At 36.8% G+C, this 14,803-nt stretch overlaps 1 protein-coding gene across 2 annotated transcripts in view; it reads left to right on the forward strand.

Moving 5' to 3' along the window:
• Nucleotides 1-14,803, forward strand: part of LOC118831213 (serine/threonine-protein kinase Sgk3) — a 161,327-nt gene that overhangs the window by 67,513 nt on the left and 79,011 nt on the right. For both annotated transcript variants that reach the window (XM_036738433.1, XM_036738422.1), the window contains exons 2-3: nt 7,407-7,625; nt 13,174-13,257. In XM_036738433.1, coding sequence (XP_036594328.1) covers nt 7,548-7,625; nt 13,174-13,257 — 162 coding nt within the window. In that variant the 5' untranslated portion in view covers nt 7,407-7,547. The remainder of the gene's footprint in view (nt 1-7,406; nt 7,626-13,173; nt 13,258-14,803) is intronic.

The raw sequence follows: 14,803 nt of genomic DNA on the forward strand, positions 1-14,803 counted from the left end.
CACACACACCAGAGCTCATTATGTGTATCCTGCACTGGCAGGCCCGGTGAGGTTTTCTTGGCCCATTTTACAATGGAACTAATTTATAGATATGACAGGGTGTGCTTTATTTCCTTTGAAAATGTTTTCCTAACTTAAGATGTTTCTTGGACCACTTACATATGTGTACATATACAAGAATTCAGCAGAAACATATAATAATACAAACATAAAGCAATTTAAACAGAAAGTTATGCAGGTTTGTTGAAAATCAGAAGTACCCAAAGAGGGCCCTCTTGTCTTGATTAAAATGAACCTTGTTTCTGTAGATATACAGTTACTATCCTTGTGGCATCTTGGAGAGACCACCAGTCTTGAAGTGAGAAAACCTTTATTGGGTGCATGGCTGTGGCTCAAACAACTTAATCTCATTCATCTTCACTTTCCCCTTCTCTAAAACTAGAATCATACTTCTACTTCAGGGGGGTTGTTGTAAAGAAAGTGCTTTGTAAACTTTTAGAGCGTGGTATAAATGTCAGATTATTGTCCTTATCTGTTTCATCCCTTATTCCCTGCTCCCCTTCACCTGGGGGTGGCAACAGCCTTTTTCTGTTGGTCTGAACAAGCTTCTCTTCTCAGCCTCAGCCTCCCATCTTTCTCCATAACAATTAAAACTCCCCATGCCCCTGCTTTTCAAGTGCATGGTAGTGTGATGGAGAAAACAGCCTTAGAAAGTGTCCTAAAATGCATGTGATGACAATTAGACTTATTAGAATATAGAGTCCCTTGCTATAAAGACTAGAGTATATATGATAATGCTGAAAAGAATGTTGGCATATTCACCTTTTCATTGACATGAAAGGGGACCTTTTCAACTTATTTTTACTGTGAGGCATAGATTATAATGTTAATAAATGTTTATTGATTTAAGCCTTATACCCCATGCTGGTCTAAATGCTTTCCCAGGTGTCTTTGAGTCTGGTGTTCCTTTCTCTGCAATGTGTTTGTGCCTTTTGAAAACCATGAAACCTTTCCTGCCTTCTCTACCCCCCCCCACCCCAACTGTTGTGGTCTCTCCTTCCTTTGAAACCTCCGTAGCGCTTGCCTGAGTGAAAAAGCACTGAAGTACTTTCTGTGTTCCAGACATTACAGTACTTGGAATGTGAATGTAAGCAAGCAATACTATTCCTGACTTGAAGGAGTTTGCGTTATATTAGGAGAAGATGGTACACAAAGGGGAGCTGGAGTTCGATGTGTTGTCATAGTGGCATGGTTTGAAAATGTCTGGGAGATGGTACTAATCTGGTTCTGGGCAGGATACCATGAAAGCTCACTATTGGGAACTAATAATGTAGCAGCAGAGTTGGGCTTCAGGCAACTTGCCTTACTTTTTTCCCTTGTATTATAGTTATTTATGTTTGTTACCTTTCTCAGATTGGAAACTCCTTGAAGTCAAAGACCATTATCCATCTTTCTCACTCTTCCTTTCTACACAATTTCTTGTATGTAATTAGTACTTAGCAAATATTTGCTAATTTTAACTATAAATGAGAAAGTAATGATGAGTGGTAGATTGCTTATAAATAAATGCTAAGAAATTCAGTTTAATTGAGTTGGGGATAGCCACAGAAGTTTCAAAGAAGAATGACTTGGGGAATTTGTTAGTAAAGTAGGGCTCAGAGGCTGGTTATCACGCTTTTATTGTCGACTGAGCAAGGTGATTAGGGCCTGAACTAAAGTAGTTACTGTGGCAATGTAAAGAATTTTGCAGTTACATAATGTAATTAAAAAAGTACGTTACATAATGTAATTAAAAAAGTACTTTATTGCTGGTGTAAATTGTCCTTGAATATTGCTGTAGCAGGCTGAAACTTAACCTAAGTGGGTAGGATTAGCAAGAAATTGATATACTCCTAGTAATTTATTGAGGGAGAGGGAATGATGATGTTAAGCTAAGAAGAATATTTTTAAAAGAACACAGAAAAAGGAAGTTAGTTTTTTTTATGCAGTTAAGATCATTGCATAAGACATTTGATTTTTTTTGTCAAAGAAAAAGTATCCTGTCAACTTACTGTCTAACATTAAGTATCTAATATATGACAGGCACTGGGGAAAAAATGAAAGTCCATTACATTCTAGTAGGAGGAGAGAGCATGAACCCATAAAAGTACACATTGGGTTACTTCTTGGAGGGAGACACCAACAGAGGAGATCAGGAAAGGCCTTAAATAGGAGGAGGTATTTGACCCAAGCGTTGTCAAAGGAAACTAGGGATTCTAAGAGAGGGAGATGTAGAGGTAATAGGGTGGAACTGTACTGTATCATAGTTCTCTGCTCTTTCTCATTTCCCTCACAGTTGGCTCAATAGTACAGGGAAAGAACTTCAGAATAGGTTTCAGAATTTAAGGGATGGGGTTCAGATCCTGACTCTGTCACTAACACGTTGTATGACCTTGGGCAAGTCAGTACACCTTCAGTATCCTGATTCAGTGATCTTGAAGGTCTTTTTCAGCTCTAATGTTGTGTGATTCTTCGTATTAGATTATTTTTATTGCAGACTTATAGAATAATTATCCAATAGTATTATAGTTGACATCAGTAAAACAACAAGCATTTATAAAGCACCTCTTATGTACCAGGCCTGAGGGATATAAAGAGAAAAATGAGACAGTTCTTCCTTGAAAGGAGTTCATATTTCTAATAGGGAGCTAGAACATGCTATATAGGAGGGTAGTGGCTGGGGGAGGTAGTTTTGGTCTAGGTTGTCAGAGGAGTTATAAGTAGAGTCATAGTGCAGTAGATTGTCCTCCTTTCCAATAGCAATTGATCTGATGATTATTCCCAAAGCAAGAGGTGGGGGTGGGAAATGGGAGTGGGTGGGTGAGGGGGTGAGACTGATGGTAATATGTAGCAGCATATTACCTTTGCTGATTGCGATCAGCAAAGATACCCATGCTAGGTAAGTGGCGATGTCTAGTTAGCATGTGCACTCAGATACCAGACAGTCAAGATCGCTCAGTCCCAGGTCCAGGTCCTAAGATTGAGTGAATCTCATTGTGCCCATGGGGGCAGGGTATGGTTGTTGGAGGTCCTGGCGTCAAGAGAGCCGCTGTATCTGGAGAGAAGAACTGGTCCTGTTTTTTTTTTTTTTTAAATTTCTGTCTTTATTTTTTTTTAGCATTTATTTTCTTTTTACCCCACTAAGTTCTCCACGATTGAGTAATTAAGAAAAAGAAAACCTTCATATAAAATAAACTTGGTCAAACAGCATTCATCATCTCTAAAAATTGTCACATTCTGCATTTTAATTCCATCAGTTTCTGTTAGGAGATTAATAGGTAGTATGATTCATCATCAGTCCTATGAAATTGTGGTTTGTCATTGCATTGATTAGAGTTCTGAGGATTTTTCAAAGTTGTTTTTGTTTATAATGTTGTAGTTGTATATTGTTCTAATTCTGCTCATTACATTTTGTATCAGTTCATAGAGGTCTTCCCAATTTACTCTGAAACCACCCTTTTTTTATTCTTATGGTTTAATAATATTCCATTATATTCATATACCATATGTTTAGCCATTCTTCAGTAAATGGGCCACTTCTTTAGTTTTGAGATTTTTCCTTCTGTGAAAAGAATATTTTGTATATATGGGTACTTATTCTCTTTCTTTGATCCCTTTGGGGTATATATCAAGTAGTGGTATTGCTAGATCAAAGGGCTATTTGCCAGTTAGACTTTTGGAGGCATAATTCCAACTTGCTTTCCAAATTAACTGTGTTAGACACATCAGTGTGACTGTTTTCCTGCATCCCTTCCAGCATTTATTATTATTATTTTCATCTTTTGGGTGTGAGAGAGAATTTGAATTTCTGTAATTTGCATTTCTTAAATTATTAGTGATTTGGAGCATTTTTCATGTGCTTGTTGATAGCTTGGATTTCTTCCTTTGAAAATGGCTTGTTCATATCCTCTGTTCTATCAATTCTCATACATTTGAATCAGTTCCTTCCTTATATATCTTGGATATGAGACCTGCATCAGAAAAATTTGCAGCAGATAGTTTTTCCCAATTATGGGTTACCCTTCTATTTTAAATGTATTGTATTTTTTTTTTAACAAAGACAAATTTTATGCAGACAAAATTGTCCATTTATCTTCTGTGATCCTCACTGTCTTTTGTATGGTCGTGAACTCTTTTCTCTGCTTATAGATCAGCTAGGTATTTTCATCCTTGTTCCTCTGTAACGTAATTTGCTTATGATGATGTCTGTTATGTCTAAATCACAAATCCATTTGGAGTTTACTTTGGTGGTACAGTATAAGATTTTGGCACAGACATTTCTGCGAGATTGCTTTTGAGTTTTCCTAGCAGTTTTTGCCGAATAATGAGTTCTTAACCCAGTAACTGGCATCTTTGTGTTTATTAAACACTATTCCAAAGTTTGTTTACCTTAACCAGTTCTGCTGATCGATCTCTTTTTTTTTAAAACTAGTATCAAATCATTTCGATGACTACCACTTTGTAGTATAGTTTGAGATCTGGTACCGCTAAGGCCTTCTTCTTTCCCATTGTTTTTCGTTGCTTCCCTTGAAATTCTTAAACCTGTTATTATTCTTCCAGGTGAATTTCCTTGTTTATTCTAGCTCTCTAAAATAATCCTTTGGTTATTTGATTGGTATTGTACATTGGTATGGTTAGGTAATTTTACTTATTACAGTTAAAAATTCACATTTTTACTATATTGATTTAGCCATGAGCAATTAATGTTTCCCCTCATTATTTAGGACTCTTTTTCAAAAAGATTGTTTTTTAGTTGTATAGTTTCTAGGTGTGTCTTAGTAGGTAGACTCCCTATTATTTTATACTTTCTATAGTTATTTTGAATGAAATTAATCTTTATAACTTTGTAATCCACTTTCTGCTGGGTTTGTTGGTAATATACTGGAATGCTAATGATTTGTATGGATTTTTTAATATCCCACAACTTAATTATAGTTTCAATTAATTCTTTGATTCTAGAGTTTTCTATGTAAATCATCATATTAGGAAAAAAGTCATAATTTTGTTTCTTCTTTGCTTATTCCCTGAATTTCTCTTTCTTGTTTTATTGGTTTAGCTAACATTTCTAGCACTATGTTAGATAGTTGTAGTGATAATGGACATCTTTGGTTGGTCTGTTAGAAAGGCTTCTCACTTTTCTGTTAATAGATATTGGCTCTTGGTCTTAACCATTATTTACAATCTTAAGAAAAAAGTCCATTTATTCCTCTGTTTTCTTGTGTTTTTAAGAGAAATGGAAGTTGGATTTTGTGAAAAACCTCCTTGGCATTTCTATAATCATGCAGTTTTTATTGTTCGCGTCATTAATATAGTTTATTATGTTCATACTATTGAACCAGTCCTGCATGCCTAGTAATAAACCCAACCTGGTCAGTCATGTGTAATCTTTCTAATATGTTGCTGTATTTGCTATTTGCAAATATTTTATTAAATATTTTTGTGTTTGTATTCATTAAGGATATTGGCCTGTATTTTTGCTTTTGTTTTTTGTTTGCTTGCTTTGTATCTCATCAGCACAAATTTATCAAATATTTATGAAATTCCTGCTGTGGACAAAATAACATGACAGAGTTTAGATAAGAAATTGTCCCTGTTCTCGTGGAACTAGGATGATAAGACACAGAGATAACTAATATACCTCATGACATGATGAGTGCCTTACTCATGGCTACATAAAGTCCAAGTAGGAATGTCAAAACCCCATGAAATGTCCAAAGGTTATCAATAATACAGATATTATTGATTCATCAGCATATACTTGTTAGACATTTGTGCTTTGAGATCCTGATTTTCTTGAGTTGGCACAGAGGCAGAAATAGTTATCTTAGCCAAGAGTTTGTTCTTCCTGCTTCTGTTTTGTAGGTCAGAACCAGCAATCCTTACGGATTTGATTTGTCCTAAGATTTCTGGATTCAAAGATAGGTTAATCTCTTTGGCCCTGGGCCAGTTCTAGCTTGGGGACTATAATATACAACTTTGTCCTGCCCCTCTGGAGAGTGCCCAGCTACAGAGCCCTACAAATGGGGATGTAGGTGCAACATCTTTCCCAATTACGTTGACAACTGTCACGATTAACTTCAGTTTCATACTGACTCTTCAACCCAAATACATTCATTGACTAGTTAACCTCCATCCTGATGCTATTTCTTTCAGACACCTGAGGGATTTTGTTCCCTTACTTATTCCTCTTCCTCTGACTCTCTCTCACTGCTGACTTATTCCATACATGCTCAGATTTTTCTCCATTTTGGGAAACTTTGTGTTGATTCTACTGACTTCTAGATACTTATTTCTCTTCACTGCAGAATGGCACCTATTACTTACATATCTTTACCATCTATTCCCTTTTTAACCTTTGGCAATCTGGCTTCCAGTACTTCTGTCGAATTGCAGTTTTAAAGGTCTAATACTATGCTTATGACAAATCTAAGAATGACGTCTTATTTGGTCTTAATTTCCTTGTTGTCTGTATCATTTAGTACTGTTATGATCACTTGATCCCTTTTTGGAACTCTCTTGATTTCATTTTCTTGATGCTGTACTTTGCACTTAATCTGCAAATCTAAGCATTTTGTATCAACCTGTTACTTTGGCTCTTTTTTTTCTCCTGTGTCCTAACTGCATATTTCCCCAAAGCTTAGTCCTTGGTCCTCTGTTCTTCTCATTCCAAATTTGTTCCTTTGGTTCAATAATCCTATCTCCTCTAACTGGATTTTAACAATTACTGTTCTACATAAATCTAGATTTTCATCAAGTCTCTGCTCCTGTGTTTTTCAACACAGAGCATGCATATAATTGAGTGACTAATATCACATCAAACTCAGTGTAAGCAAACCTGAGTTCATCGCTGGTTCCTGCCTCGCCCACCAAAAAGCTGTGAATACCTTCGCCCAAGTTGGCTATCGTTGTCATTGATACGCCTCTCCTAGTCCACTCAACTTTGGGAACCGTAGAAACGTTCTTTGGCTCCTCCCTCAAGCCTCTCTGTTTAATCAGTTGCCAAGTCCTGTGGAGATTTCTTTAAAATAGCTCTCTCATTTATCTGTCCCTTATTTTCCATCACATTCTTCATGCCTGGCCTATTTCAACCATCTCTTAAGCCACTTTTCCAACTTTTAGTTTCTTTCCCCTGAAGATCATTCCGCAGATTAAACAAATCAACACCAATTTCATCATGTTAATCCCTTTTTCAGAAATCTCTAACTGCTACAATTCTATCATTTCCCCACCTATCACTCAAGGCTTTTTTTTAATATGACCTCAGTCCAATCTCATGGTTCCCCAGAAGACCCTTAAACCTCTAGAAGACAGAACATAAAAGTATTTTTTAATGTTGCTAAATTCTATTTTTTTTCTTTTTGTTAAAGGTTGCATGATGGAATTTGAATGTTTTCCCAAGAGACTTTATGTTTTGGATCAGTATTATTGAATTTGTGTAATATTGGAAACTTCTTCAGACTCTTTTTTGTGGTGTCCATTTGAGACATTTAACCCAAAGAGGCTGTACCATGGACTGCAAAGAGAGCTGCCCAAGTGTTAGCATCCCAAGCTCTGATGAACACAGGGAGAAAAAAAAAAGGTTCACTGTAAGTATGTATATTAACTTGAAGTATATGGAAAATAATTGAGTAAAAAAAAGTTTGGAAAACTACGGTTTTATAGTCCAAGTACTGTCTTACTACAAGGAAATAATCCTTTCTTAATTTGTCTAATGGAACATACAACATAGTTCTCAGAATATGCAGTAGTATGCTAGTGTAAGCTAAAGATTGAAAGCTTTAGAAATCATTCAAAGCTCAACTGCATATATTTTTGGCTCCCTTGATAATAATACAAATGAAACATCTTCCATTCTGCTTTACTCAAAGTTAAACGGGAACTTTGTTAGGCAAAAGTGTAGTCAACAGAGGCTTCTTTCTCGACCTATCTTTTAAACTTTGTTGGTAATGTTTCCTCCTACTCGAAATAGATGTTGTTCACAACTTCTCTGTTAAAACGAGAAAGGATCTGTGGGCGGTCATTTACTGATGTGGTTGGACAGTTTACGCTTTATTTTGTAACCAATATTTGTTTTGGGCATCTCTGTTTTTACTGTTGGCAGCTTCATTCTTTTAGTCACCAGCTCCTAAAAATGTAGTGTCATCTTCAGATTGTCCTTAAGCTGTCACATCTTTTTGTTTTTTTTCTTGGCGTTATGCCTGACATCCTTTCTTTCATTCATTCACACTACTGTCATGATAATTTTTTCAAAGAATGTAGGATCCAAACCTCACTGATCCAGCCAGCTTTCTGGGCTCATAGCTCTTTCTTGGAACCCACCTGGGACTTTCACCCTATTACTTCTTATTAGAATTACCTGGTTACTAAGTCCCAGTGGAGCTTCCCGGATCTTGTTTATGGATTCAGAGAACTGTTATGCCAGATCCCTAAAAAACTTCTTTATTTTCTTTCCCTGCCTCCTTTTGCCTTTCTTATTTCCTCTTTCTATTCTGCCTTATCTTTAACTACTTCATTGTACAAGTGCTCACCATGTGTCAGGCACTGTGCTAAGTTCTTGGGTTACAAAGAAAAGCAAAAAGTAGTTCCCCTCTCAAAGAACTTATATTTTGATGGGGAGACAATGTGTAAATAAGGAGAGACAAAAGATAGGTGGACAGTGACTTTAGAAGGTAAGGCTCTAGCAGCTGAGGGGGACCAGGAAAGGCCTAAGAAAAGTGGCCTTTGAGCTGAGTCATAAAAGAAGCAGCAAAGGATATAAAATAAATTAAAAGGCAGAGGTGAGGAGGGGGAGCATCCTAGGCACAGGGGTCAGCCCGTGAAAAGGCAGGGAGCCCGAGGGTTGTTTGTGAGGGAGCAGAAGTTGGGCTAGTCCAGCTAAGAAGGTAGGAAAGGGCCAGCTTGTGAAGAACTAAGTTTACAAGGGAAAAGAGAATATAGGAATTCAGAAAAAGACAAAACGATGAGATATTTAGAAGTGCTTGCTTACCAGTGAAATTTTTCTAGTCTCAAGCTGAGTGGCACCTAAACTTGTGCTAGCTTAGTCCTTAACTCAAGCACCCCAGGCCTAGTCTCCTGGGACTATGATTTATTGTTTTTGATTCTTTTCAAGTTGAGAACCAGATACCTTTGCATCTGCTGCCCTTTTGCCCACAGAGGGGAATGTCATTTTCTCTTCTGATTTTTGTTTTACCTACTCCATTTCTTTAGATTGAGTTCATTGATTCATTCTTCCTATCTTAGACTCACTCCTAGATGATCAAGAAATCTCCTAATGGTGTGGATGGCTTGCTGTGGTGCTCCATTCATATGACTTAATATTTAGCTAACTAATTTCCCCCTCCCTGCTACCAAGAGATATCTGAAAAAATACCTACTAGGTATCGCTTGTCAGTTCAGAAAGATCAGAAACCAGTTTGTCTTTATAGTCTATTAAATGGTCTCCATTCCTTCCTTCTCTAGCCCATCCTTCACAGAAATGCAGAATGACAGAATTTGTGCACATGAAGAGGTGGAGTATAGAATAATTAATGTGGTAACAGAAGTAACCAAAAACTTGTATTTTCCAGTACCGTGAGTTTTCATGGTCTCCACAGCTAGAATCGGTTAACTTCATTCTCTTCTTCCTCCATTTTCACATACCAGCCAGATTCTACCATTCTACGTCTCTGAAGGATGGACCAGAGAGAGGAGAGAATGGGAGGAAGGAGACCAGTTAGGAGACTATCCAGGGGCCGTCTCTGGTGAACTTGGGCATTGCCCTAGCCGAGTGATTGGCTTGCCCTAACTCTGCTCTTTCCTGTCACAACACATTTGTATGTGGCATCCTGCACATCTTTACCTATTGAAATCCTTATCTTTCAAGACCCAGATGAGGCACACCATACTTGTGATGCCTTCTGTAAATCTTTCCTCTTCATCCCCAAGGTAGAAGTGATCTTTTTACCTCATGGAATCTCTCATGCCACTTTGTCCAGGCATTTAATCATGTTCTAACTTGCATTGTAATTATTTGTGTATATCTCACCTCCCTCACTAGATTATAAATTCCTTGAGAGCCAAAAATGTTATACTTTATCTTTGTATCCTCAATGCTTATTAGCATTGTGTAGTAGGGACTGAGTAAGGGTAATTTTCAGTTGAATTCATGAAAAGCTTTGCTCACAGTTAAAGAAATATCAGGCATGAACAGGTGGAGAGAGTTTTCTCCTGAAGATAGCTTGTAAAAGTCCAGATGCCTTCATGCCCATGTTTTGGAGTATGTTTCTTTCTCATTGAAGTAGTTCAGTGTTGTGGAAAGAATGATGAAATTGGATTCAGAAGAGACCTTGGCTTGAATTTCAGCTCTTACAGCAGTTGTGTGAATGGCCAAAATTTTTTTTTAACATCTCTAAGCCTTTGTTTACTCATCCGGTTAATAAGGATACTAATATTTGTGATACCTACCTCACAAGATTCTGAGGAAAACAATCTGTGAACATTTAAATGATATATAAATGGAATAATAGTCATTATATTTCAGGGCCCTGGAGTCCTTGCTGCTCTCAGATATGTATTTTGTATTTAATGGCACATTTGACATGATTTCAACCCTTTCCCTCTATCATGGGTATCCCTCTAGGCTCTGTCCTTCCCTTTCTTCTTCCTCTACACTTTCTTAGTGACCCCTCCAGAGAGTTTTAATTATCTCTATGCCGTTGATTCTTGGATGTGTGTATTGAGCCCTCCTGTCTTTCTTGAACTCAACTTCTTTGTCACCAGCTGCCCACTGGACATTTTGAACTGTCCTGTAAGAATCTCAAACGCAGCATGTCCTAAAGAACTCATTATCTTTTCCCCCAAACCTACAGATTTTCCCAGCTTCTTGTTTCTTTCCAGCCCTTCCAGTCACCAGGTTTACACTTCTGTGTCGTTCCCAACTCTTCTTCATCACTTACTCATATTGTTAACCAGTTGCCAAGTCTTGTTGATTCTGTATCTACTGCAGCTTTTGCTCCTGTCTCTGCTTGGTAGATGGGTCTGCTCCTTGAGAGCAGGAAATGTTTCACGTCTGTCTTTATAGCCCCAGAACCTACTATAGTGCCTGGATTACAGGAGTCGGGGACCTATAGCCTCAAGGCCACATGTGGCCGTCTGGGTCCTCAAGTGCAGCTGTAAAGTTTGGATTCAGTCAAAGGACTGCCCTTGAGGACCTAGAGGGCCACATGTAGCCTTGAGGCTGCAGGTTCCCTACCCCTGGCCCTGGAACAGGTCTGGTAAAGTAGTATGTTATTGTATATTATATATTAGGGTATATTATTTTGTATTACATAATTATACATTATATTATGTATTACAATATATTATTAGAGTCAGCTAGGTGGCACAGTGGATAGAGCACTGGGCCTGGATTCAGGAAGACCTGAGTTCAAATTTGGCCTTAGACACTTTTTAGCTGTGTGAGGTTGGGCAAGTTGCTAACCTCTGTTTGCCTCAGTTCCCTTAACTGTAAAATGGATATAATACCACCTACTTCCCAGGGTGGTTGTGAGAATAACTTGAGATAGTATTTGTAAAATGCTTAGCACAGTACCTGGCACATAAAAGGCACTATATAAACAATAGCTATTATCACAATAATAATAATTACTATTATTATTAAAATGTAATTATGTGTAGGTTTTAGTAGAACTTTTCCTATGTCATCTTGCCTTGCTGCCTAAAAAATTTCTGAAAAAAAAAAAACCCTGAAGAGTTTTGGGTTTTACCTCTTTTAGAGATTTTATCACCCCTCAAAGAATTTAACGACTATCTGGTAATTCTTTCTACACATTACATGTCCAACAGTGGGTTTATGTTTATATGTATTTTTGAATGTAAATTCTTAGAAGGCCGTGTCTTTTATCTGACAATATGGCGTGGTTCCCTGGAGGATGTGGTGGTGGTGTTTTTTTAAATGAAGTTGATGCTGATATTGGTGCATGGAGAAAATCAGGAGACCCGGATTCCAGGGCTTCTACTTAATTAACGTCTGATCTTGGGCACTTAACCTTCTGAGCCTAGTTTTATGTACTGGGGATATAATCTAGCAAAATGTAAGCCCTTTGTCAAGGATGGGTCACAGTGTGCACATAATAAGTATTTGTTGAATTGAATTGTTTCTTATCTGCAAAGTAGATATAAGATACCTTCCCGGCTTACCTCACCAGGTGGTTGTGAGGATCGAGAGAGATAATTAATGGTTGCAGATATGCTTTGTAGATTATAATGCATTATGCAGATAAAAGATACTGTTGTTAAAAGGGATGTGGAGTATTTATTTAAACTTCATCTCTAAAGAAGTTTTTTACATAAACAATTTCTCCATATCTGCATCACCACGCTATCCCCAAATGTCTTTATATCCTACTCTGTGAAGGTTTGGATGTAGGATTTCCAGTATGACAAATAGAATAATAGGGATTTTAATAGGAAAAATAAGTCTTTGAGCTGGAAAGAAATAGGATATTTAAAATGAAGTACACTGGAAAACTCATCAGACAAGATTTTTTTTTCTGAACTTGTATAAAACTTTCATCGATGGTGAAGACTTACCTGGGAGATGTCCAGGTCAGTTTTCTATCTTCTTTGGTTTTCTGGGATTCTTATGTGAGAGAGGAATGCAGTCCACAGTACCCCCAACTCTTCCACTCTGAAACTTCCCTGATTACTCACTGAAGTGTGGTGCTGACCTCTGCTTGCTTAGGAACTAAAGCATAATATTAGAACCGCTGTTGTCCTTCTTGTCCCAAACCTGAAACAGTCTCAGCCAAAATTTTGGAGAAGGAAAAAGTATCTCTGCTTTTAAAAAAGTTTTTAAACCTTTCGTTTATAAGATCATTTTATTCTGTGCAAAATTGTGGTTTTCTTGAGAGTGCTTTTAATTTTTTAAATGAATAGTGTTATTGTATTTAAAACTTTGCAGTTTGTACAAACCTATGACCTTTGCATTTTAAAGGAGTGAAAGTTTGCTATTCCTGTGTAATAATTTTATTTGAACTTGCGCATGATAAAAGAAAATTAAACTGGTTTAATAGGCATGTTTTTGCATCCTGGTAAATCAGATATACCTGGCACTTTTTGTTTGTAGTTAAATTGATTTTCCCTTTATTTTTACAGGTTTATAAAGTATTAGTTTCAGTTGGAAGGAATGAATGGTTTGTCTTCAGGAGATATGCTGAATTTGATAAGCTTTATAACACAGTGAGTAAGATTCTGTCTACAAAATTCAATTAAAACCAAAAACATTCTAGAAAGATCCAACAACAAAGAAGTATTTCAGTTCAATTTATGTTGTAATGTCTATTATTCTGATTAACAAAAAGGCAGGTGCTTCGTAAAAAATAGCCTCTTGATAATTTAAAAAAAAAACCATGAATTAAACTAAGTTAGTCACAAGATCGTTTGAAGTACATCTGAGAAGCTTAAAATATTTTTAAAATATACATCAGAGGCTATAAGGGGAGACCATTTCATCTTCCTGGTAATTGTTAATAATAATATTCCCTGGTAAATTGATTAGTTTTAAATTGATTCTTTTTAAAGCTTATCTCATGAGCCCACCCATCCTTGTGAACCCAGGTTGTCTTCTGTGAGACCACTTTGATTAGTGCTTAGAGATGTTTCACTTTACCTAGACACAAGGACTTGACACAACTGAAAAAAGTAACTGACTGTCAGAAGTTCTCTGAGGGTTCCCCCACTCTGGTAACTGAGGACTTTTGCTATTTAAATACTGAAAACCTGTTTTTATGTTCATTCAGTATTAATCATAACCCAGGGATTAGTAGTTACAAATATCTTTTAAAATGGGGGGGGCAGCATATAAACTATACCTTACTAATAAGTAAAGCAATAGTTCAAACATGTTACAACTGTTTTTTTAAATTGAGAGCTGGAATAAGTTATTAAATTAGCACCATGATTTCTCTCACAAGTAAATGTTCTTGGTGTTTAAATCTATTTCACTCCAGGGGTAAGACAATGGTCATCATGTCTCTATCCTAAATTTTACTTCATTATAATTAAAATGCTATGTGGTGTGGTAGAAAGACCAATGGATTTGCCCTCAGGAGATACCTAGGCTGCATTGCATTTACTTACTGTGTGACCACCAGCAAGTGACTTAACTTCTCTGGTCATTTGTAAAATAGGGAGAATTATAATACCTTTAGTACCTGTTTCCCAGGGTGGCTATAAGGAACAAATAAAACAATAATGTTGTAAGCACTTTGTAAATTTCAGAAGTGCAACATGAGTGCCAGCTAGTATTATTTTTTCTGACACCTTCAGATGGAAAGGCTTTGAGTATTGGCCTGATGAAAGGCTGCTGTCTACAAATGAGCCAAGCTAAGTATAGACAGACTTAAAATCAGAAAGCTGGCCATTGAGTAGTTTGATTTCCTTTTCCTAAATAGTAAAGGCCTGAAATTTACAGAAATGTAAAATGCACTTAGTCTAATTTAATGCCTTTCTTGTTAGAATTTAAGATTATTAAGGGCAGGTTCTGTCTCTTCATTTTGAATCCCTAGTGCTTAGCACAATGCTTGGCACATAGTAGGTGCTTAATAAATGTTTATTGATTAAATGATTATTCTTCCATGAGAGCAGTGGAATGGCTAAAAAGAAAAGGTACCAAGTTTTTAGACTGTAAACATCAATTTAACAGGTGGTACTCTTAGCTCCCAGATTCTTCTTGGAGAGGTGAATAAATAATTTGATGGAGTTGGTCCTGTGCTCCCTAAAACAA

The sequence above is a fragment of the Trichosurus vulpecula genome, chromosome 1 (assembly GCF_011100635.1).
Source record: "Trichosurus vulpecula isolate mTriVul1 chromosome 1, mTriVul1.pri, whole genome shotgun sequence".
Classification (NCBI taxonomy): domain Eukaryota; kingdom Metazoa; phylum Chordata; class Mammalia; order Diprotodontia; family Phalangeridae; genus Trichosurus; species Trichosurus vulpecula.